Source organism: Rissa tridactyla, chromosome 8 (genome assembly GCF_028500815.1).
Source record: "Rissa tridactyla isolate bRisTri1 chromosome 8, bRisTri1.patW.cur.20221130, whole genome shotgun sequence".
Taxonomy (NCBI): Eukaryota; Metazoa; Chordata; class Aves; order Charadriiformes; family Laridae; genus Rissa; species Rissa tridactyla.
Window position 1 is genome coordinate 33534494 of NC_071473.1, and position 26055 is coordinate 33560548.

A 26055-nucleotide genomic window follows, 5' to 3' on the forward strand; every position below is an offset into this window, starting at 1 on the left:
TGCTCTATTGATTCTTCTTTGATTTTGCTCCTATTCACTGTTTAGTATATACCTTAGAAGAAATTGAAGGAGATTTTAGGAAACAGTATACATGCTTTTTACCTGCCTGTGCGCCTAAGAAGTATTGTTCTAGGAGAATGGGCTGGGTCCACAATATATGCATTCCAGAGGCTTCCGCAAAGACGTACCATACCTTTCAGCTATGAGCACTGGGGTTCTGTAACCTGTACTCTTTGCCTTTTAATCTTGTTGGTATCTTTCATATGGTGAATCCTTTTATTCCTGACATTCTAAACAATAGTTAATTTTTTACAGTGAATTCTTCCTCACCTTGTGTTGTGTGTGTGCATGTTCATAGGGTAATTCCTGAAGCCTGTCCTCAGGCAAGCACCTTATTGAAAAATATGGGTGATTTTATTTGCTAAAGACTGTAAGGACTGGCCTTGTGCTTATATATTGTATGATAGTATCTTTCTGGGTTTAGTTTTGTTATATTTTTTTTTATATATCCCTATCAAGGTGTAACTACATTTTATATCCTTAGCTCTTAGAGTTAAATGTATTGGATATGGGTGGGGTTTTTTTTCTTTTTTCTTCACTATTTTTTTTAAATTATTGTTATTTTTCTTATAGCTACTCTACACCTGGGATGGGTTCACCAGTTGTTTTATCAGAGATTAAAATACTAAAAGATTGAAGGTAGTTTGCTGGTTCAGGACATACCAGTCCTCAGCAAGAATGGTTCTTCCATCCTAGCAAATGACAGAATGTTCACTATTGTCCTTAAAATGTGTCTCTATTACTGCATTTAGGGACCTCAAGGCAAGCCTGGTCTTCCTGGCCTTCCTGGTTCTGATGGGCCTCCTGTAAGTAACCAAATATTTCATCCCTTGAATATTCAAATACTTTTACCAAGTAGTAAATATTTCTGGATACCAGTGTTGCAAAAAGAAAATGGAGACTAAAAGCATTATAAAATCCATCTAAACCCCTGTATCATTTGAACTCTTAAAACTAAGAGAACTACGTTTATGAAGCAGGTGCTAAAAATGGCTGTAGGCTTTTAAAATGTGGTCCCAGATGATGAAATGCATCTGAAACATCTGCAAGGATGTGTAAATAACCTACTGACACACAAAGGGCCAGATACTGTTTCACTGTAGTCCTACTATGTCAGTATGGCAAAGCAAATCATCTGTAAAAATGCTTACCACTTGTTTTCTGAGGAAACATAGAATAGACTCGATCTTTCTCTGCTTCCTGACCTAGGTGCATATTACATGTTTGGGCCGCTTCTTTCATTGTCTGCACTGGGACAGACCTAAGCCACACTTTAGAATCTTGTGGTCGCTAAGGAATTCAGCTTAGGTCTGCGGATGCATTCATTCATTCATGTGAACAGAGAGTGTAACCACCTGAGTAACATTTTTTACAGTTCAGGCATTAAACTTAAATGGAATCATTGTTCATAATGACATCCATATACACAAGTTTTCTTGCATCAAAACTGTTATCTTTTTATACCACTAATAGCCATTAGACAGTCAATGTGACTTCTCAGGCCATCTCTCTCCTCACCATGCCATTTTCCCTTACAATTTTTCTTTTAAGTTAAATATATGTTTCGTAAACTTGACTTTCAGCAGGGTGTTGCTAGGATAAGAGAATGGCAGAACTGGCTGCATGGGTTTCACTGCATAGATGTTTATATTAGAAATACAGAATTGTACCCAGGCACTCACAATCCCTCTTTTACTTGCCAAAGTACCATTTTCATGGAGAATGTTAAATATGCAGTGATAGTCCAGCTGGAAGTGTGTATCTTGAATCATTGTCTAAACATTTGAACTTTCCCTCTTATCGTTTTCTGCATGCTGGGAACAATATTAATTTCCAAACATAAGCATTATTTTAAAATCTGCACCTTGTTAAACCTTAAAAGCAGGGGAGAAATGCTGTAAGAGACAATCAGGCGTTAGCACAGGTCTGTACCTGATACACGTCCCTACTGTGGTGGGCTGACCCCAGTCAGCAGCTAAGCACCCACCCAGTCACTCGCTCCCTCTTCCCCCAGCGGCATGAGGGAGAGAATCAGAAGATCAAAAGCAAAAAAACCTTATGGGTTGAGGTAACAACAGTTTAATGAGTAGAGCAAAGCTACACACACAAGCAAAGCAAATAAGGAGTGCATTCAGTACTTCCAGCCTGCAGGGAGGTGACTAGCCACTTGCTGGAAAGTTGGGCTTCGGCACACATGAGGGTAACTTGGAAGGACAAACACTACAACCATCAATGTCCCCTGCTTCCTTCTCCTTTTCCTGAGCTTTTATTGTGGAGTATGACATCATATGGTATGGAATATCCCTCTGGTCAGTTTGGGACAGCTGTCGCAGCTGTGTCCTCTCCCAGTTTCTGGCCAGCCCTCAGTCTACTCACTGAGGGGTTAGAATGGGCCAAAGACAAAACCTCCACGCCATGCAAGCACACAGTTTTAGTCACAAATCCAAAACACAGCACCATATGGGCTGCTATGATGAAAATTAACTCCTTCCTAGCCAGACACAGTACACCTACCCAAAATTACCTACCTCATGCACAAGTAGGTTTGTTCAGAGGATGGGCAGGAGGGGCAGGTTAAATTAAGTCCATTTTAATTGACATGACATACTTACAACTGTAGAATTACAGTAGTGATTGAAGGCAATGAGCAGTACCTTCCTGATTGTAATGAGCTTTGTTACTGCTCCCGTGATATCTGAGTTAAGATCAGGTGAAAGCTCAATAGCATTTTTTCAGGAGATGAAGAAAATTCTTGCGGTGCTATTTCATTTCACTTCTATGTGGGGAAAAGTCCTTCGATTTTGAAGGTGAGACATTGTTAAAGGTGCTATATTATATTGTAATTAATGGAAATCTAAAGGGATACAAATATACTCTTTAATAGCAGCATTTTTAAAGTCACTTAATGTTATAGATACCTCTGATACTGGATGAAGATTTAAAATCTTGTACAGAAGAAAGCATATTCTAGGAGATTAGGGTTAAACAACTGACATACGTACATTTTAAAAAACAAATAACAAATATTCAGTGTTAGTAAGACAAACTCTTTAAAGGAAAATTAATAATCATTGCTAAGCAAGTATCAAATATTTTTTTATTTTAATAATTCTTTTAATAAAGAACATATTTTCAACTGTTTTCCAAGGTCAGAAAATCGAATATAAGCACCAAGGGTTTGTCATATAAGATTAAAGCCACATCAAAGTCATATCATATTTGACACACTGAAAACATTTTGGGATGTCAATGACACCAAAACTGGAATGGTTTTAGTAACTGGCTACATGTTATGTGGGACCACGTGCTTGGCAAAACTGTAGATTTATTACTATGCTCCTCTAATATGACTGATGAACTTCAGTGGAAACAGGATTCCTCACTGATTCTCAGAAACAATAATCTTCTATTAACCTTTAGTTTCATTAAATTGCCTTTAAATGTTGCAGCATTTCAGAGTAAATTTTGTAAGAAAGAAAAACAATGGATCGGTTAATGTTTTGAGTGCTACAGTATTAATGTCAGTGATATATAACAAAGACTAAGACATAAACATATTTTGTTTTAAAAGCAAGTCATAGTTTAAAACAAAGACATAGAATGCCTTCTATTGGCTTCTGCAATAAATTCCATACTCTTAAATAATTTTAGGAATGTCTTAATGCTGTAATATTAATCACTCTGCTTGTTTCAAAATCAAATTTCAGAGTGTCGTGCATTAAAAACCTTTTACTGCTGAAACATTAACAAAATAGAAGGGGTGATCAGGATATTCCTAAAACATTAACATTAATGTAGCTATTGTCCAGCTTTTCTTTTAAATTAAATCAGTATTAAAAGGAAAATCTTTCCTCAAAATTTTGTGTGGGTATGTTCTAATACAGAAGAAGGGTGATTCATGACCTGAAATTCAAGTGTTTAAATAATTGTGTTTTTATAATAAAATGTCACTACCGAAAAATGAATATTTTCCAAAACAGATACATTTCTCTTAAATCAGGGTCATCCTGGCAAAGAGGGTCAGTCTGGAGATAAAGGTGCATTGGTGAGTTTTGAAACTTTTCCATTTATTTACACAGCTTTCAAAAAAAACCTTTGGCAGTTTTTCAGCTTTATGACATCTTTGTTGCTACAAAAACTATTTAGGAAGATATTAGAAAACCCATGACACATTCAAAGCATCTGTGTGTAGACAAACATATTTATTTATTTTAATATATTCACAACATTATAGAGATTCTAAATAATATAGAGATTATTCTTTTAAAGTAAAACTGATTGTGGAGTTGACAGAATGGCAATCAATGAAAGTTGCATACATATCACATAGATAACTTGCAAATAGTTTGAGTTTACAATTCCATTGTATTGAGTACCCACTAGGGTTCTTCAGAATCTTGGTTTTGATCTTGGTTTTTATGAATGCATACATACACATTGTATTTCTTAGGTCACCTTCAAGTCAGTGACAGTGGAAAGTAATTTCTTTATTTCTTTATGAAGCACTGAAGGGTGTTGGGGCTCTTAAAGCATTCTGCTTGCTGAATATTGACCATTATTTATCTAGAATAGCACCCTTATAGCACCTGAAATCAGGTTCACTTGCAGTACTGATTTCAGTGGCAATGCTAAAAGGTTGTATTCTGGGTGAATAGGACATTTCAGAAAGTACAATTCCACTGACACCAGCATATTACTATTTGTCCAAAATGTTGTTATCTGTTAGAGGCTTGTAGATTTTATTGTGATTTCTTAAGAAAATAAAGCTTACACAGATCATTTATATTTTGAAAGTACAGGTATGTGACCATCTGTCAGTTGTTCCTTATGCCTTTTGAATTTACTGATAAATATCATCCGAATTTGATAGAAAATGTTATTTCTCAGAGATGTTAACAGGTTTTGAGAAAAGGCACAGTTCGAAAGGGGAAAACGACCTTATCAATGGCCCCATTAGGGAAAGATTCTGTTATCTGTCCATCTCAGACATCGGAGAATCAACAAAGCAGCTCAGCCTCACACACAGATACGTGTGTTTCCAGGCTTCCTTGCTTCCACCATTTACAGAACTCAGTTTCTTTAGACATTTCCAGCAGACTGCATAGTGTCGAAGCTGAGCATCTTTAAAATCCTCAGCAAACAGTAAATAACAGCATCCAGACTCCAGTCAGTATTGATAGCACCATGAGCCCTTTAGCTTTTAGTTTGGAATCTTCTTTTTAAACACCATGATTTTTATTATTATCGTTATTTTGATCTCTGCTTTTGACTTGTGTCATCATCATAATTAACATATAAATTTTCTGCAGTAAGACACCACTGGTTTCTAATTGGCATCTTTTTGTTTGTTTTTGTTTGTATGTTTGTTACATTTTCCAATTACCACCGTTTCAAACAATTTATATTGTGGATAAATTCTATTAATAATTTTATGGTGACATGGAAGCATGATTTGCGATGCCATGACTTTTCTTAGTGGCAGGCAGCCCAGTGTTATTTTGATGTCTCACACAAGGCTGCTGCCTTATAGTGAAAGAACAAGGATTAGACTCAGAAGAGAACCGCTTGCTAACCAAGTACTGTACAAACAAAAGTTCTTTACTCCAATATATTTTAGGGGCCTCCAGGTCCTCAGGGTCCCATTGGCTATCCAGGTCCTCGTGGTGTAAAGGTAAGATTTAATTACTGGATTCCTCCCCCCACACCTTTTTGGATACATGCATGTGGGTAATTCTTTATATTCTTTCTTTAGGGAGCTGATGGTGTCCGTGGTCTCAAGGGATCCAAAGGTGAAAAGGTAAATCTGACTTCATTTAATTCCTTTCCCTTTTTCTGTGTTCCTTATTTCACTGCAACATCTTCTGTCTCCTTCACTGCAGTGTGTTTTATCTTGCAGCAGTTGGTTTATTTTTGACTTAGCCTAAGGATGTACCAAGCCCAATTCATAAATCAGTGACCTCTGTGGCTATTTACACTGGTACAAAGTGAATATAAAACCTTCAGTTATTAGAATAGGTTTAGATTCTCTTCACACCACTTTAAGTAACTACTCTCTAAGGTGCTTTTAAGTAGAGAATTAAACATCCCCTCTCTGATTAATAAATACTATAGTGGATACTGAGAATCTTGCACATCAGAGAGATTTGTGGTGATAAGAGTATTATTTTATCTGTTTTGATAATGCTGTAGGCTGGATTTTGTATTTTTTGTGTACATCTTCCAATGGCTTTCTAGGTTCCAGGTATTCTTGCCCCAGATCTTTGGCTTTGCCAAAGTGATGGACAGCCACAGCCAGATGCATATATATGAACATGAATAAAGATTTTACATCCCCCTGATACCATTAATTCTGTTCATAGAGCTCTTACTAGAGCAAGCACCAACTGCTGCGATCTCTACTGACTTCTGGTGGTCTGCGGTGGTTGAAACTACAGCCAGTATTGGTTTAAATTCCCACTTTCCACAACACTCAGAATAAGAGACAGGTAACAAACACGATCACTTATACCTCCTGACCACACAGGCAAATTCAGCCTCGTGGCTCTGGTGGCTACTGTGTATACATTTATAGCTATTTCTAAAGCGGAAGAGTCAGTCTTGCCAAAACCCCTTGATTTCAGCACGAGAGATCTGTCTTTCAGGCTCAGATGCCAAGAGCTGCTGCACATTTTTAGGCTTTCCTAAACCACAGTTTGTCCACTGTGCATACCCATTTTAGACTTCCTCATTAAATCTAAGCCAAAAAAAGGTGTGGTTAATGCCTGTGGAGACTGGATGGTTCAACAAAACATATTTTCTTGTGCCTCATTGAGTTATTAATATCCAGATAGAACAAAATACAGGACTCACATATAAATAAGCTTAATATATGTGTGTGTATCAATTAATACTGATTAGCATAATTTCCACAATATTTCTATGTTCCTAAAAATTGATCTCACAGTTGCAATAAGACAGTGAACTCTACTGAATACCTCAAAAGGTCATACAAAGATATTTCATAGATTGTCCTCACAGTGCTTTAAAGGTCTGTTACACAGTCCTTTTTTTACTGAAATTAAAATTACATGGGGGAAAGCACTGTAAGAAACAGTACAGTTTCTTACTAAATAAATAAACTGATCATTCAGGAAAGCCTCTGTAGTTCTGGAATGGTCCCAGGGATATAAGAGGAGGTCCATCTCTATACTGGCCAGTAAATGTGACTAGAAGCCTTTAGCTGTTTTATTTTTTGTTAACAGCAGAAGAGGAAATAGAGCATTCAGCTCTCTCCTCCTACATGGAATAAAATCAACCTCTTGTAAATCTCAATAGCTGGAATCTCACTGTGAAAGCTGAAGAAGAGTTTCATGTCATTTGGCAGCCATTTGGTCAGTAGCTGGCATGTGGTCAGTCCTTACTGATATGTTGCAAAGTGTTCTCATATAATTATTACTGTCCATGGCCATAACTGAGAAACATTTACAACTAAAACTTTTTTCATGTGTTCTGCACTCTACCTTTTTCACCTCTCTCTAAATTTTAAGAAAGATCACCTTGAAATTTTAATTTCTGTAATATAAGATGACCATATAAAGCTTAGTTCCACCTTCTAGAAAGCATGGGAAACCTGCTTTTAGAATGGTTTTCAGCATATTTTTTTCAATTAATTACGACGAGTTACCTCATCTTTTTTTACATGAACACATACTACTAAGAAGCTATATTTGCTTGTTTGATTATTATTTTTTTTTAGTTTTGATTATTATTATTTTTTTAGTTTTGATGTCTCCTCACCTATTTTGAGCTGTTTAGCACTAGCAAATCTATTACTGTCACCATTTCTGGGGTTATTTGTTGCCTGGAGCATGACTAATTCTAAACAGAGTCAAAATGGCCTTAGCTTTGCAATCTGTCTGCTGATCAGGGAGAAGATAAGTTTTTGTGGCCCCAGGAATGCAAAATGCAAACTTCTTTTCGAGAATGAGGGTGAAATAGAAAGCCTTTCTTGGGTTTTGTTGGTGTTCTTTTTCAGTAACACAGAGCACAGTATCACTCTTTCCTGGCTTTATTGACAGTTCAAATATTACTCAGATTCTAAGCCACCAATATTACATCAGCACAGCAAAAAACTAACAGCATCATAGTAAAAACATTTTACTGTGTGCTCATTCATTGACTGCATTAAAATGCAGTCAATAATCATTGATGTCTGAATATTGTAAGAGTAGTTGTATGATGAGTTAGATTAAGAAAGAGGAAACCAAAAGCTGATCAGTTATGCTAGAACAAGTCATGAACAGTCCACTGAACAACACTGAAGATTTCTGTTTGTATCTGAACTAACTTGTACGGGTATAAATGAAACTTGTCTGAGTACTGTCTGCTTGTACTTCGGCATGGACACCTATTAAAATGCTTGGAGTAAATTCTCTGCCAGAATTTACTAGGCAGTAAATAAGTAATTGTCACTAGGAATAACAATAATGTGCACCTGTTTTGCTACTGTATATAGATTCAATCTTGATGTCCATTGGTTTTTCTACTTTCTTTCAATCACGTCAAGATTGAGAGTAGGCAGGGCTGAGTGTTGCTGGACATCAAACTACTATATAGAGATAACTACTTCTTCTTTTAGGTATGAACATTAATATATGTCTTTTTTTTTTTTAACTAAGATGTCACAACCAGCCAATTTTATGATTCCTTTCATGATACTATTAAGACTAAAAGAAAAATTAATTAAAAGGGAGGTTCTGCTATCAAAAAGAATAAAACTGAATAATTTTTTTAGTTAATTGAATGGATGGCCTTATTAAAAAGAGTGATAATGAAAAACAGCTTAAGAATTAAGAAAGGATTTACAGGATAATTCATAGTAAAACAGAGGAATTATATTGTCTCTATATTTAAACATTTAAACAGCTTTAAAAAGCTGCTATTAGGAACTTTCAATCTAAAAAGTCATTTTGTATAGTGCACTGATATACTTTCAAGTATTAGATTTTCTGGTCTCTGAAGTTCTCACTATCTGTGCAAATTATTTTAATCTATAGTGAATTTATTTTCTTATTATGTCTACAAAAAAAAACGAACAAAACACACCTCTCTATTACTAAAAGTCATTTCTGCCTTTTTTAGGGTGAAGACGGTTTTCCAGGATTTAAAGGTGACATGGGCCTTAAAGGTGACCGGGTAAGCATTTATTCATAGCCCATATGTTCTTAAAAACTTTAAGTGATATTACTTGGAAGGATCACTGAAATAAACAAATAAATTTAAACCAAAATTAAAATAAAAGCTAGTACCTTAAATTATTTCTATTCCCTGTGCATGCACATATTTGAGCCAGAGATCTGGTTCATGTGAATCAACAATGGCACAGCTGTAAAGAGGAAGCGAACATCAGTCTTGGATATCCTTTTCACTAAACTTCTTCCTAGGGAATCCCCTTTTCCAGATTCCAAGATATACAGTATTTGCCTGAAGAAAATTAATCTATCCAGGATAAAGATGTTTCCATTCCAACCTAGCATCTTCCAGATCTCTGCCGGCATGTTGTTTATTTACCCCAATGGGCACTTACTTCCTTTCATAGGAAGTGTTGTGGAGTTTCTAAAAAAACTTCTCACAAGAGACTCCTGGCCTATATCTGTTGTCTGTATACATAAATAACTGTGAAGGTGGTATCCACATAAGTACTTAGATACAGACATTTTTCTTTCTATGGACTGTCAGACTGCCTTCACAAGAATTTAGGGAAGGAAAAATAAGAATATGCAGTTTCCAAATGCAGCTGTCTTCAGGCAAGGCGGCTGGGCTGTTACACTTGTAAAAGTCATATTCGGTGCCTAATTTATATGTATTTGCGTTTATATAATGAATGTAAGCAATGGTATTTTCCTAACTGGACATAGGACAGAGCTCTGAGAAACAAGATGTAGTTGAAGATGTCCCTGCGCATTGCAGGGGGATTGGACTAGATGACCTTTAAAGGTCCCTTCCAACTCAAACCATTCTATGATTCTAATCTCTATTAAAATTTATGGAAAACTTACTTTCAAGGAATTGTAGGTAGTCTCTGTAATATATAATGCAGAAGGGCACTTGTTCCATATTTATAAGGTGGTGTATTTTAGGGAGAAGTTGGTCAGCCGGGTCCACGAGGAGAAGATGGTCCAGAAGGTCCAAAAGGTCGAGCAGGTCCATCTGGGGACCCAGGTGCTGCTGGTCCAGCTGGGGAAAAGGTCAGTAGCCAGATATCAACATAAACATGTCATTGCCTTATAACATAGATGGAGCCCACGATCATGAAAAAAACAAGCCTCCAGGCACTACTACAGCAGACCACAGAAGTTCACATTTGAAAAAGTCTTAGGAATCATTATTTTGTAAGTATACAGAAAGGCATTATAAGACTTCAGCATGTAAGGCAGCTTTTCCCTATAAATTTTTTGGTATCTGTGTCTTTAATGCTAGTTCTGTCTTGGACAGAATGTGCATTTTACATTTCTCACTTTTCCTGTCTTTAAAATAGGAACAGTTAGTATTTCACAGCAACATCCCATCTGACATCATGATTAATTATCTGCCTTTTTATCTATATACAGTCTTTGAAAGTATACATTGAAATTTTAATACATATGTGGTACTACTAAAAAGGTAACAAGGTTCACAGCTGAGAGTTTTGCCAGGAAGAAAAAAATGTATTCAGCAAACTTGGGAACAAACTCTCTTTTCATCAGAAGTTGCTACATTTTGTAAGTATGTCATAAGTAGGAGTTCAGAAAGAAGTTAGGGTTATAATTTGAGCCTAATGTCATTCATCAGCTCTTAGAAAAGTATATATCCAAAACCTCAGTTCACTCATTACAAAAAAGATTTATTTTCCATTTTACGTAACTACTGGGAACTATTTATGAATTTATGTTCTCCACAATTTTGTAAGATATCTCACCAGCTATTAGGTCATTTAATTGATTCATTAGGTCATGAATCAAAGAACATAAAAAACCCTCAGAAGTATTCTCCTACATGAATGCAAGCTAAGTTCACACCAGAAAGCCAGTTTTAACTAGATCAGCAAAACTATCCGGTATAATAAGGGTCATATATCTTCACCTACAGTATATTTTCATTCTCCAGAAAGAACTGTATGTTTCATGGCAATGGTTGTTTTCAGTATCACTGACCTGATAAAAATGTAAGAATATTAGGAATCTCACAAAAATATTGTATTGTTGTCATGATATCTGCAGAGTAATTAACTGCCTGAGGACATCTACAAAATAGTTCATCTTTCTCAAGTCTATAACCGAAGTAAAGAAACCAAAGTAAACCAAAACAAAACAAACTTTGTTTTATAGTTGTTAGTTTTTAAATATGAATTTGAGGGTTTTTTTAAAATCATCTTATTCAAATTACTCAATGTGAATATAGATTCATGTTTTCAAGAATTTCTTTTTAACTATGACATATATGGGATTCTAACAGACTCACAAGTCCAGAATCTGAAGATTTAAATATCAGAAGATATTTGAAAAAATTATTGGTGTTGATAACACTGTTAGCTGGGCTTTGAATTGTAGACCCAAAGTTCTCCCTTTCCTACAAATATTTATACCTTTTCTTGCCCATTGCAAGTCAAACATCATCTGCGTATATTCTGTGGATACTTGGCCAAAACGGAGTGGGTCAGAGAAGGATTCTATGATGTTGGTCCTGTGGTATTTATTTTAGTGCAAAGACTAGAATAATCTTTGTGAATTCTTAGATCTCCCCACAATATTAGGGAAGTGCCTGTAAGACCAGTTATGAACGTCCTATTCCCTAGTCATTCCTATGACTTATTTAATGCAAAAGTGCTACTCTTCCGTAGTGATGAAAGTACCAGAGTAGTCTTCTATTCTCTACATTCAACTGAACCTGTGATAAGAAAACTCACTTTCCAAAATAGATCTAGGGCTGGATTTACTTAGTAAAGAAAATGCCAAGTATGTGCCAAAAAAATGAGGAACATATCAGAGAAGAGCTTATAATCAAAAAACCATCTGTATCCACACTCAAAACCTAGGCAACTGGGTTTGCTTAATCCTAAAATCAGGCACAAAACTTTCAGTGAATTTGTCAAGAGTTTGATGCACTGTCATGCTGCAAAACATTTCAATCGTAATGTGTGCAGCTTGTTTCACTGTGGCACATAACTGGCAGCGTTATAATTATTTTCATAAATCAAAGAATTCTTCTTTAATAATTTCTGAGCCAGACACATGCACTTACTTGAATATGATAATACACCTCTTTATTCATCTGCTGCATTTTTTAAGAATAGACGTGTTTATTTTGGCAAATTTCCTTTCCCATACAGGTGTCATCTTCCTTTTTTTCATCATCTAAGGTTACTGCAGTGTACCATATTATATTGCATAGTCATATCTTCTCCAAAATGTGATAGTCTGGAACATGGAATGTGTTTAGAGTAGGCAAATAGCCAAATTCTTCCCCAGAATTCCCATCTTTCAAAAACTGAAACTGCCTTCCCTTGCCTTTGAAAGTGGCAAACTGATATAAATACTCATCCTCTAGAGGTCTGAAGAGACCAACTCAATGGTTTAGGGTACTGTATTACATTTCTAGGAATGGTTAATGTCAGTGTTGATCAGGCTGCTCATCCTGTTGTCCTTTCTGACAAGGTGGTAATATTTGTTGACAAATCTATTGTCAGCAAATAGTCAGTGGGATATGATATAGTTTAGAACTATTCACGAAAACAGTTGATTCTTCAAATGCCTATTCCTGAAAAATCTGTGGAAAATAAAGCAGCCATCACACAACATAAAGTAAAAAGGATTTCTCTCACTTAAACCTGTTAACACCCTGATTTCTTAGGGAATATTAATAGTTTAATGACCTCACCCCCACATCACTACACAGCACTTTGTGGTGGAAAAAAAGAAGACACTGAGGTATTGGCTTTGATAAACTTATTCATTGGAGTGAGATTTTTATTTAAGTTTAGGAACTAAGTCCACTGGTGATTAATAGTTAAAATAAGAAATTTATTTAATTGAATATTATATATTCCATGAAGTATCATCACTCTAAGTTGTGGGAAAAATATTTTTTATAGAAGTTTGCTGAACCACTAAGGAGGGTAAAATAAAATTTAACACTGCCTTTTTATTGTAGGGTAAACTTGGTGTACCTGGATTGCCAGGATATCCAGGAAGACAAGGTCCAAAGGTGAGCTGTAAATGAACCGTATATCTTGTGCCTTGACATTAGTCACAATGGCAGTTATTCTATTTGCGTGTTTGGGGAAGCAGGGTGTGGCCCTCAAAGCAAAGGTCATTTTCCACATTTTCTTTCTTGACAATCACGTTCTGAATCAAAATCTTTAAAAATATTGGATCAGTAAGGCAGGCTTTTTAAGGAGCACTACCTTTCCTCCTCTTAACTCTACTGCCTTCAAACCTTTGCCATCCTCTCATGAGCTGTGTTTTTGTGGGAGCATCAGACTGGCATTAAAAATTAAGCAATTTGAAAACGAAGGAATTGCTCTTAGGCTTGAAGGAGAACGAGCACTATAGTGACCACCAAATGGAGGCTAATAGTGATGGGAATTTTCCGTTTGGTACAAGGATTCTGTGTCATTACTGCTTCTTCCACAGAATAAGCCATATTTCTTTGAAACATATAATTTACAATTTTCATCATGTTTTCCTTTTGCTTCTGTAAGACAAACATGACAAAACCCAACCCTTAGTTGATTTATGTGCCTACATCAATCCTTCAGCTATCTTTTATGTTTTGATTGCAATTTTCAATAGAAAACATTATAGGTACCTTCTGGTTTAAGTGAAGGCTTATATTTTTAAAACATTTTAAGGAAACATATTTTTAAAAAGGTTGTCCTAAACACGGCTTCAGGAAATGGGCACACTAAATTAGTTGCAAACCCTCTTTTCTGAGATTAGCAAGAAAGAACAAATGGAATAAAAACATAATTCTACAGACATTTTCCCCTGCAGAGGAGGGCATCAGGGAGACATTGCATCTCCAGATTGTCTCAAAGATGACTCATCTAGGGAAATATCACAATTAAAAGAATCCCTTACCCCTTCTACACAACTGAACAACCAACCTGCAGTAAAATCCTCAACCGTGCTCTACATTGTGATGTATTTTTATTTTCAAATTTTAAATTATGATTTTTTGGAAGAAATATAACTTCCTGGCTGGATAATCAAAGTGTTTTTCTGACTCTGGCCTATACTTAGGCCCTTCTCAGTCAAGAGAATGAACTAACTGAATAATGCTTATTCATTGAACACTCTGTATTAGTGAGAAATACCAAAACCATCTATGGAAAGTATTAATGAAAACTATTCACCTTGAGAGACATGCAGTTTTGCTTCTGTTTCTTAACTCAAATTTCTGACATTACCGTCTGTCTCTTTGTTCGCCTTTGGAACTGTCTTTTGAAAAGTCTAAGATCAAAGAGGTTTTACATTATTCAGTTCTAAGGACAAAAATGAGGTAACACTTCAACTAAAAGTTGATTGATTCTTTTTTCAGCAAGACTTGATCAAGAATTTCATTATATTAAATTTTTATGACATAAAAATTGAAAATAGTTTTTAAGCTGAATTCATTGTTTGCTCTTCTGATTTGTCACTTAAACTTCCAAGGAAGCGTACTGACAGCTACAATACATCAACTCACTAGAGACTTGTTTTGAAACTTATTCACAGTCCAGTTCAAATTAACGTAAGTGAGAGAGTAAAAACAAAGCAGCAGAAAAACATATTAGCTGTGTAAAGCAAATAAGAAATCTTGTCCCAGTATTGTCAAGAAGGTTCACGCTGTTGTTTTTGTTGTCACTTACTTGCTTTTCATTATTTTTCTTCTGAGAATTGTACTTAAAGCACTGCCATTATCTGGTAATTTTCACATTTTCTTCTCTTCTGTCCAGTCTGAATTGATTAACACAGTTGCAAAAAGTACTGCATATATACAGTATATACAACACAACAATGTATATACAACCAAGTCATGCCTATTAATGTCCAGTCATTAGAATTTGTTTTTTTCCTCTGGCCTTTTAATTATAAAGAACATGCTTGGGCTTCACAGAGTACAATTTTCCCAGTTTTATTCACATTTTAAGTTATAACTGGTGAAGAATTAGAAAGAAAGGAAGACAGGAAAATCTCTTACTTTTCTCCCATGAGTGAATATCAGTCAAGTTTTCATTAGAATCCATCAGTGTCAGTGAAGTTGTACTGCCCCTAAGTCATTAATGGATAATTGGAACGATTGTGTGAAACAAGATTCGTTAAAAAGGAAAACATAAGTGAGAAAAAAGGGAAAAATATTTATTGATGTAAGAGCACCAAGAAATTATTTTTTAAGTTTTTGTTATATGCATTTTATTTGCCACTAAAATACTAATAGCAAGCTGCACAGATATAGATGCATTATCTCAGCAGGGAGTCTGGCCAGTAGCTCTAGTGGCTGACCAAACCAAACGCTGCTTTGATTTTCATCTCCAGTCACTTAAAAGTATATTTAATCAAGTCTATCATTTCTTTGACCCCCAAGTCCCTTATGGCAAATTAACAACTTGGTAGGTAACAAGTCTGCTGTCCCTCTGGACCCATATACCAGAAATAAAGAAGAAAATAGTACTGTTCAGATTAGACTGGGCAGTTAGCAGGAGGAAAGGGGAGAAAAAAGGAGAAGCAGGAACAATGCCTGGAAGCAGTTTCTATGTATAGAATCGAGTCAGATAATCTTCCCATAAATTCTACTTACGAGATGAGCGTGTAAGTACATATACAAATTGCATGTATCAGTTACATAGAACTGGCCAGTGGTCAGTTTACAGTGAATAAAGACCTGAAGTAATTTACAGCTCAGTAAGTGAATAGAGGACCACTGTTCAGATGTGGCAACACCTTACATTTATTTTTAATGAAATTATTTTGTAAAACAATTATTATATTGTGAGGCAACAAGGCCTTGCTTTTTCCTCTTCATTATGATACAGTTATTTCTAGTGGACTGGTACTGATAATTTCTTTCCTACTGCTAAAAATGGTGCAGATTTAATGACTGCTTTATTGTCTAATAAGATGATAAATAATGTCCATTCTATACGTTGATTTTTTTTAAATGCATTCTGGACTTGAGGCATTATGGTAAGTTAATTTACAGCTATTCATCAGACCTGTCATACTTGCAACTTTGATGTGTACAATGTACATGACTTTGGAGGTGTGCTTTACATATAAATTAAATGTTGGCTGTACTACTGTTTTGCTATTGATATCCTCTGATATTTGCATTGATTTTTTATCTAGGGCTCAACTGGTTTCCCAGGATTTCCAGGTGCCAATGGGGAGAAAGGTGCAAGGGTATGATAATTCATGTTGCATGACACTTAATTAACTTTTGGAACCCAGTGCTATGGGGAGTCACTGAAAGCTAAGGATACAAGCTACTGTCTAAAGAACTACAAAACCAGGCATTTTACGCTTAAGACAAACCTCTACAGTTATGTAAAAAGGGACATACTGAGACACTAGTTCTCATTCTTTAAGGTATTAATCTAAATTTACAGGAACTCAGACACTTTCTCACTGTGTATGCTACCACAATTGTATGTTTGAAAAAGAGAAAAGAAATCACCTTTGTTGAAGCATCTTTTTTGACAGTAGAGCTGAGTGAGTTGGGAGGGGCTATTTTTCTGTATCCCATGAATTATCCTGCTACCGTGCAATTTACCCTCAAGGAAATTCAACTTGTATTTTTTAAGTATTCTGATTTGCCACAAGCTTTTTTATAGGCTGAGCTTTGAAAATGCAAGATACACCAGACAAGATAAAGAACATGTAATATTACATATATTAAAAAATAGATGTAAAATGACAGCTTTTGCTGCTTTGTTTACTTGAAGCAGGTGAGGGGAAATCTGTTATGCATATTCTTCAAACTGTAAAAATGAAATATAGGTTAGAAAGAAGGTCACTGTGCTGTTGTCTCTAAAGCTCAATTGAACATAGCAGAACATGTTAGAAAGATGATGAAATTAAAATTCGTAGATGATAGCAACTTAAAGTCAAACTGAAGTAATGTATATCATTGGTCTTAAGAATCCATTTTAATTTGCACTTGAAAACATGTAGAAATTCATTATTTTAAGATTTAATATATGAAATCCAATTGCATTTGTGTTGCTTATGTGTGGTTTAAATTGTTCTTGCATTATTTTAGCTAAGATAGAGATACATTGTTATGGACAGACACAAGCAATTAAACAATGTTCAGTTCAGCCTTTTGGGGAAAAATGAGACATGACTGCTAATCAAGTTATCAGATTATAAAAGAACAAGCAAAATGATAGCATCAAAGAGCAGGCTTAAAATTATGAAAATCTAATTATATTGATCAGTTATCAGGCCTTCATAAAGCTTTCAATTCAGCTAGGATACTAGCCACATAATTAATACCCTCAAACTGTGTGCATACTTAAGTATTATGCTGTTCATCAATGAGACAGTAACTGCTGGTTTTGTAATGTGAATCAGGTATTATTATTAATCTTGCCTAAAGGGGTATCATTGTGGTTTATGCTACCACGCGCACTGCTACTAGGAAAGACTGTCATTGTCCTGTGAAGTTCACAAGCTGCATAGCGCTTTAAGAACAACACATAATTTTTATTGTGATAAGTGAAATAAAATCATTAAAAAAAACCACACAAGAAAACCCTCAAGAAAACAGGTGTGTGCATTTAATTGGTTTCCAATAAAAGCAAGCTTTATGCTAAAACATCTGCTGATTTTCTGGTGCTGTTGTGTTTACCTCAGAGACTAGAAAGTACCAGTCATCAGGTTCCTTTTTCTACCTCAAGAATACTCTGTTGAATTTTAAGCTTCTTTGCATTAGAATGGAGAGCAATACTAATGCTGAGCCTAGGGAAATAAATCTGTTGAGTATGATTAGGAGTTATATTGAAGTAAAAAATTAAGTGCTACTATTCTGGCAAGTTCTGTATCTCTGCGCGAGTGCACAGAATACTGGTAGGTATTACAGTCCCTATTTCTGTTATAAAAAAAAAAGAGACTTGCCCTTTGAAAACAAAGTTAACCTGTTAACCTGTGGAGCTATCCATGGGAACCTGGGAACTTTGCCTTCAAAGCTATTATTACATTGGAAATGATGCCAAGTCCTTTAGACTACTGCAGAGGGACTCTGGTTGTTGTGTGCCTTCTTGACTACTATTTTAAAGTAGTTTAAAATGTTCCAATGCTTATGACAGAATCTGACCCTGAGGGAAATTTAGGCATTTAGCTACAAGTCCCAGCAAACTTGGAAAGATAATCAATTTTATCAAGGACCATGACTCTCTAAATTGAAATGCAAAGTGGATACTTAAAGATAAAATAACATTTAAACCTAAGGGAGTTGCCCTCTCCCCCCACTTCAGTAAAAAAAAACTTCATCTCACAAATACAGTGTCTGCTAATATGATTTCTGTGAACTCTTCTCTACAGGGATTACATGGTAAACCAGGCCCCAGAGGACAGCGAGGACCAACAGTATGTACTTTTGCTTTGCAATTTAGAGGCTTTCCTGTATTAATTGCCTCCACTATACTGTGAAAAATTATTTTGATTTGATTATAGTATCCAGTGATTATCTTGAAGTGCATCTGTGTTAAATTGACAGGGTCCAAGAGGCTCAAGAGGTCCCAGAGGTCCCACTGGCAAACCAGGTCCAAAGGTAATTGTGAAGCACACTGTATAGGTTGGCTACAAGCTGATCCTTATAAATAAAATAGAGGTCTAATCTTTGAACATACTGTCTTTCTTTTCTAGGGTACTGCAGGCAACGATGGTCCTCCTGGCCCACCAGGTGAAAGGGTATGTGAAAGCTATCTTGTTTTTCCCACTATGTAGGAGTGTGATTTGAGGGTGTGTTGTATTTTTAGTTCTCCCTCTCATGTCTTTGCTCTTCTTCGATCAGAGTAACCAGAAATAGCAAAACCTCAATTCCAATGGTGCTTTTCACAAAGTTATGAATGGAGTAGCTGAAGTTTGCTGAAAGCTTCTTCCATCTGTAGCTCAGTTTTGTACAAACGCGACACAGAGAATACATACACACTTTGTACTATATCCATGCACTTAGTGTATATGCATGGAAATTACAGTTGTATTTACCAGCTTATGCTTTTAAGAATGCCCCATTTACTGCAGCATAGTGTGTGTTTGTGGGATTTACAAATCACTCAAGCCATCTCCAGAAGCTTCTTTGTTGAAGTAGCTGATATTCTTGTTCTGATCAGCTAAGAATTCCCTTCAGCCTACTTTCTGCATGCTTAAGAAATCCTATTGTGCTTGCTAAAATAAAATTTTCTGCTTGCTATTATATGACCAATCAATACACAAATCCAATATACAGTCAGCCCATTACACATCAGTATATAGAAAAACAATATTAATAAATCAGATGTGGAATCGCAGCACTGGAAAACCAACTCACATAGTTTAAGTGCTCTCTGCCAAAGTATTTTTGGAAAGCTCAAGAACAAACTTTTCTTTTGTAGTCCTATTTTATTAAACTACTAACCTTTTTCATGTAGAGAATTTATAAAGCCTTTCCCAGTACCCACCCCCAAGTCCCAGTGATCTCCAGAAGTCTTCCTGCACAGGAGGGAGTTCCTCGTGCATTTTTCCCTGCTCCATAATGTTGCTTTGTTACACTGTTTCCTTGCTGAATACATGCACACTTGGTGTAGCAATACTGGCAGAACAGCAGCACACTGTTTTTGCTAGAATGGCTAAGCAAACTGGAAAAGGAAAAAGGCCATAGGATCAGACTACATGGTTTGACTGTGTTGATTTCTGAGATAAGGACATCCATAAAGCTATAACAAGAGCATGGCATGAGTGTTCTAGAAATGCCAAATTTTCAGTTTGTGTGTCTGCAGAAAGTGATTAATTTTGTTTCGTTTATCCTTAGTAGTTGCAAGTAGAGTTTTAATAAACATCTGTCTGCTATACAAATATAAAGGAATGCACATGCCTGCATATCTAATTTTTCTGCTTAAGAAAAGGATTCATTTCCTTTTGACTGAAAGCCATTAAAGCATATGCCAAAAAAATAATACCAAGTACACTGGAAATGGAAGTTTTAGTTTACTAAAAACTTTTCATACTCATCATTTTAGGTCTTTCATTCCCGAAGCAGAATATTACTAAACTGTCCAAGAGATTGGTTAGTGGAGCAGGACAGTGGCTCTTGCAGTAAGGAGGAGGGGTAGGATGGAACAGAAGGAAAGTTGAGGACTGGAGGACTAGACTATAGCCAGTACATATGGAAAGCAACACTCCAAGGGAGGCTGCAGAAACATGTTGAAAGTACCTCTATATCAAGTAAAAGACAATGTACCAAGTGGAACATGGCCAGCAGGAATAAGTGGAAAGTTTGGGTGAAACAGGAATGATGTAGCAAGTAAGAGAGAGACACAGGGGCAGGAAGCTGAGATTCAAGAGAGGAATGAGTTAACTAGGATGCTGAATGTAGAGAACTACGCATAGTGCAAGAAAGGGAAAAGAAACATCAGAGGCAGACTACCAGAAAGTGAATAGCAGAGCCTTGTGAAAGAGGAGTTTGCTGACAGCTCCAAGAGGTTATGAGGAAGAGAAGCTGTGGGGGGACTGAAAACAATGAGCAGATAAATCCAAGATGAAGGCATCCCCAGAGAGAAATTGATTAGAGCAGAGATGAAGAATCGCAGAGCGCCACATCTCATATCACTTGTGTAATATAAGTGTGAGGTATCTATTTGCTTCCCAATAGGGGTGAATTTCAGCCAAAACATAAGACTGTCATATCTATTCCGCTGAGACTACTTCAGGTACCAGACATGTAAACATTAAATAATTTGTCCTGTGTAGCTACTGTTGAAATGAAATTTAATGACAAAAAAGAAAATGTAACTTTGATAGCATGCTGTTAGCATTCTAGTGCTTTTTCTCACATAATCCATCAGTCCAATGGCTTGAAATCTGCAAGTCATATTGTGAATTTAAAAAAAAGCAAATCTACTTTCCTTAAAAAGCCTCAAGATGCGAGGATCAAAGTACAGTGGGAATTTATAAGAAAGAAGGTGCAATTAACAGTAAACCTTTGAGTTCATAGAATCATAGAATGGTTCGGGTTGGAAGGGACCTTAAACCCCCCTGCCATGGGCAGGGACACCTCCCACTAGACCAGGTTGCTCAAAGCCCCATCCAGCCTGGCCTTGAACAGCTTCCCTGGGCAACCTGTTCCGGTGCCTTACCATGACCAGTAAAGAATTTCTTCCTAATATCTAATCTAAATCTCCCCTCTTTCAGTTTGAAATCATTACCCTCATCCTATCGCTACACTCCCTGATAAAGAGTCCCTCCCCATCTCTCCTGTAGGCCCCCCCTTTAGGTACTGGGAGGCTGCTATAAGGTCTCCTCAGAGCCTTCTCTTCTCCAGGCTGAAACCCCCATCTCTCTCAGCCTGTCTTCATAGGAGAAAAACAACAACCCTCACATGAGCATATTTGTGTGTTATGGAGGTTTCAGAAACAACCTTACACCTGTTTTGGAAGAGAAAATAAAAATGATGGATAGTGCAGTAAAATCACAAAAATTCCTTCCTTTACCTAGCACTTCTTAGTTGACTGAGATTTAGTATTACAGTATAATCAAGGTCTGCCCTCGAATAATATTCACATAAGGGCAAATTCTCCCCCGCTGGGCAGAAGGGATCCTCTCCCACAGCTACATTCGCACACTGTTTCACCTACTGCAGGAGGCAGCCATGCTCTGGAAGTGAGCCTGGGCTGTAATTAATGAGGCTGATGGACCTTATGGTGCTTTATACAGAGCAAAAGGGTAGCATAATTCGGGAGATGCGGCCTTCTGCTTCAAGTCTTTTGCATCAGATTTCAAACCAACATTTCTAACGTAACATAGCTGATGTCTTAGCAAAAGCAGACATCATATACCAAGTAGAATAGGATAAATCTTGCAGTATATGACTACAGTACATGGCTCTCCTGTGGCATCATGTAGAATAGATAAGGTTTTTCAGGTTGCTACTCTTTGACTTGGCAAACTAAAAACTAAACAGGAAAAATTATTTTAATAAACTGACATATTCCCTTTCAGCATATCGGCAATAGATTTTAAAAGCTGGCCTCCGTTTTGTCTGGTGACAACTTTAGAAGCAGTCATGTAAGCTAGTACTTTGTGTAAATATCTATGTGTATAGATGTATGTGGACATACATGTATGTACACATGTATATGTATATACTCGTACATATCCATACACAATGCACTAACTCACATGATCATCTTTACCTAAATTTATAAAACCATGCTGCATGAAAATTTTCTCTCTCCATATATATGTGTATATACAAAACTATATAAATACAATGTTCATGCATCATGGTTTTTTTTTCAGCTGTCTCTCTCAGCTATTTTTCATGATAGCAAGAATGTTGTATTTAGTCCCTGGTAGCTCTGGAAGGTTTATTCTATTTGGAAGTTTGTACTGTTGTACTGGCTCAAAGTATTGTTAGAGTGTAAGAACTGCCAAAGATGAATGTTGGACTCCAAGTTTAAAGGACCACCAGACTATTAATTAATTCCCATGTTATATGCAACACAGAAAACAATGTTTCTTACTCTCAGTTGATTCCTACTTTCTTATGCACAGTTTCAGGGGTCAGATGCAGGTATACTTTATATAAGTAGTTTTTCTTTTTTCTTGCTACATTCTTTCACAGGCAGTATTGCTTTCAGGAAATCCCCTCCAATGTCTATGCATGTCAATTGTTGCTACCAATATTTATGGCAGTGGCGCTGAGGCTTTATGCTTATAACCAGACATTATGTACAGAGTTCATATATTTTATAATCGAAGTTGATATATTTTATAATTGAAGCAAACTTTTCAATCCAGTGTCACAGCAGCTAGAGTAAAACTTCATGTGTTTGGTTGCCTTTATACTAGGGACCACAAGGACCTCAGGGACCTGTTGGATTCCCTGGACCAAAGGGACCTCCAGTAAGTATATTTTTATTTAAGTATCTGCAATAATGTTTCTGAAGTTAGTATTTGAAGATTTATTTAAGGGACGGTTTATGTATAGGTTACAACTATGCTTATTGAGTTTTAAGGCTTAGACAAGAACTCACATATTCAAAATGATCATCGGTGCAGCTTTTATGACATTTAGCATAATATACTAAACTGCACATATTCTGGTATGTTGATGCCAATGTCCAGGTGACAGACTGAGTTTAAGCAAAATATTACTTTGCTGGTGTATATTTTCTTTTAACAATTGAATCGGTGAGGAAAAAATTAAAGAGGCATTCATTAGTGGCAGAAATGTATAGAAGTAATAGCACATTTGAGCTGCAGCCTGAACTAGTTATACTGCTCTTTTAGTGTGTTTCTGCTCATGTGGAATAAGTACAAAAGCATCAAACCACCTGTGATTTTTTTCACCCATGCAGTTTTTATTTTATTTCATTTCCAATGCCAAAACCTGAAATTTCATCAAATACTCCTGTAATGCTTAGCTTTATGTTAACTGAGTCATTTAGCAAAGAAAAATGGAAGGAAAGTATACAGACTTTCCATGATTTCTGAATTTACAGAAATCTATTTTGAACATTTATGCATTTGACAGCCTGACAGTCACTCTCCAAGCAATTGCCAACACACATCAGGGAGTACACAAGGAAGATGTATTATTAAAATCACAGCTAGCTGATGCAGCAGCAGTTAAGCTGTACTGAAGACTAGTCTAGAAAACAAAAAAAGAGATCAGAGATTCTTACAGCTAATTGCATCCTTTTTTTCAGAATTCAGGATGGCTAAGAAATGCTTTGATTTACGTATTTTACAATTTCAGGGGCCACCTGGAAAAGACGGCTTGCCTGGGCACCCAGGACAGCGGGGTGAGACTGTAAGTAAATGTACTGTACTGTGTTAGTGTTGTAAACCTCCAAAGGCCATGATTGTGTTATCAAAGCTAAAGAAACACAGACAACAGAGAAAAGGGGAAGAGGCTGACACTAAGAAGTTAAAAAACTGCAGTTTTCTTATGCTTAGTAGGTTGGGCATGGGAAAGCTTTATTTTGTTTCCATGCTTCAAGAGTGAGGTTATTCTTTGCTATGCTTGGTTAGTAACATCACAATGAGCTTAAATAGTCAATAGAAGTAAAAGAAATACTCAGATCTCAATTTTAATAAAGATTTGTCAGGCAATTACTATATAGTTCTTTTCTCACTGAATGCCATCTGACATAAATAATAACATAATAAAAAGTCTTATTAAATGTAAGCAGCTAGGAAATTCAAAAAGACAACACCTTTGGAAAGTAGGATCAGGAACGATTCAACCTGTAAAAGAAATCTTAAATTTTGAAACTATACCCTATGTAATCCCCCTAAGAATCACAATGATTAAATTCTGGCAGCAAAATGAAAAAATTAACATGTAACAATGTTAATGGAATTATTTTTAAAAAACCCTCTCTATTTCTGTAGTGCCAAAACCTTGCTCATATCCCACTGAAAAAAATTAAAATTCTTACTTGGATTTTTCAGAGCTAGAGGAAGCCATAAATTAATTTAGAGAGAAATTTTCTCAGTATGTAGAATGTGGTTTGGGTTCCAACTTCACTGGGAATCTGTTAGTGACTGCTGAGTCAGTTCCATTGCTGGAAGGGGGAGCACAGAGCTTGGAGTAACACATCATTCCGAAAAACTGTATTTTCTTCTGCTACCGCTGTAGCATTGTAATGCTTTGCAATAATAATACCATTTTTTGTGTGTGAGAGAAACATTATTGACTTTGTTGCTGCAAAGACTAGTCTGTTTAGAATGCAGGATGCTCAAAATTCTTCTTTAGTCTGATAAGAAAAAGCACAGCTACTATTTTCCCTTTAATCTTATTTGTTTGAACATGATCCAGCAATGTGCCATTACAGCAAACAATGCTAATGGTATCCTGGGCTGCAGTAGGGTGATCATTCCATTTTGCTCAGCCCTGCTGAGGCCAGGAGTATTGTGTCCCATTCTGGGCTCCTCCGTACTAGAGACAGCAAGCTACTGGAGAGAGGCCAGTTAAGGGCCATTAAGGGACTGGGGCATCTCTCCTATGAAAAAAGACTGATAGAGCTGGGACTGTTCAGCCTAGAGAAAAGAAGGCCCAGTTCGATTCTTATCAAAGTATATAAATACCTGAAGGGAGGGTGTAAAGAAGATGGAGGCACGCTTCTGAAAAGTGGTGCCCAGTGACAGGACAAGAGGCAACGGGCATAAACTGGAACAAAGGAGGTTCCATCTGAACATCAAGAAACGCTTCTCCACTGTGAGGGTGACATCACTGAAAGAGATGACCCAGAGAGACTGCAGAGTCTCCATCCTTGGAGATATTCAAAAGCCATCTGGACATATTCTTGGGCAACCAGCTCTCAGTGTCCCTGCTTGAGCAGGGCAGTTAGACCAAATGTCCCTTCAAACCTCAACCATGATTCCGTGATTTCTTATTTCCCTCATGACCAGAAATGAAAGATACAATGAAGCTATGGACTATGCTACTGTGTGATGTTTGGACCAGGTCCGTCTGGGTTCAGTCAATAGTATGGTTCTCTAATTTTGTATCTCCTTTGGGTTTAGTAGAGTTAGATTGATATAAAACTTAAGTAACTTCAGAGCAAATGCAGCTTTTCATTAGCATTGTTTTCTGCCCTGTGTATATGTATAGGTGGGCCAGAATTATTTTAAAAATATTTTTCACGCATGGGTTCTCATGTTTTTGTAGATAAACAGATTTTTTTAAAAACAAAAAGTCGACTTGTTGACTTTTTTTTGATTAATATTTCCATCTCATATTTTTAAAAAATGCATAAATCGGAAAACGTTCATTACACTCACTGGTAAATCG

General features: G+C 36.3%; 1 protein-coding gene across 1 annotated transcript in view; it reads left to right on the forward strand.

Annotated features, from left to right (window-relative positions):
• COL11A1 (collagen type XI alpha 1 chain) overlaps positions 1 to 26055 on the forward strand; it is a 159921-nt gene that overhangs the window by 77250 nt on the left and 56616 nt on the right. The window contains exons 25-37 of the mRNA XM_054213016.1: positions 813 to 866; positions 4061 to 4105; positions 5678 to 5731; positions 5813 to 5857; positions 9181 to 9234; positions 10179 to 10286; positions 13228 to 13281; positions 16404 to 16457; positions 18600 to 18644; positions 18775 to 18828; positions 18924 to 18968; positions 23106 to 23159; positions 24016 to 24069. Coding sequence (XP_054068991.1) covers positions 813 to 866; positions 4061 to 4105; positions 5678 to 5731; positions 5813 to 5857; positions 9181 to 9234; positions 10179 to 10286; positions 13228 to 13281; positions 16404 to 16457; positions 18600 to 18644; positions 18775 to 18828; positions 18924 to 18968; positions 23106 to 23159; positions 24016 to 24069 — 720 coding nt within the window. The remainder of the gene's footprint in view (positions 1 to 812; positions 867 to 4060; positions 4106 to 5677; positions 5732 to 5812; positions 5858 to 9180; positions 9235 to 10178; positions 10287 to 13227; positions 13282 to 16403; positions 16458 to 18599; positions 18645 to 18774; positions 18829 to 18923; positions 18969 to 23105; positions 23160 to 24015; positions 24070 to 26055) is intronic.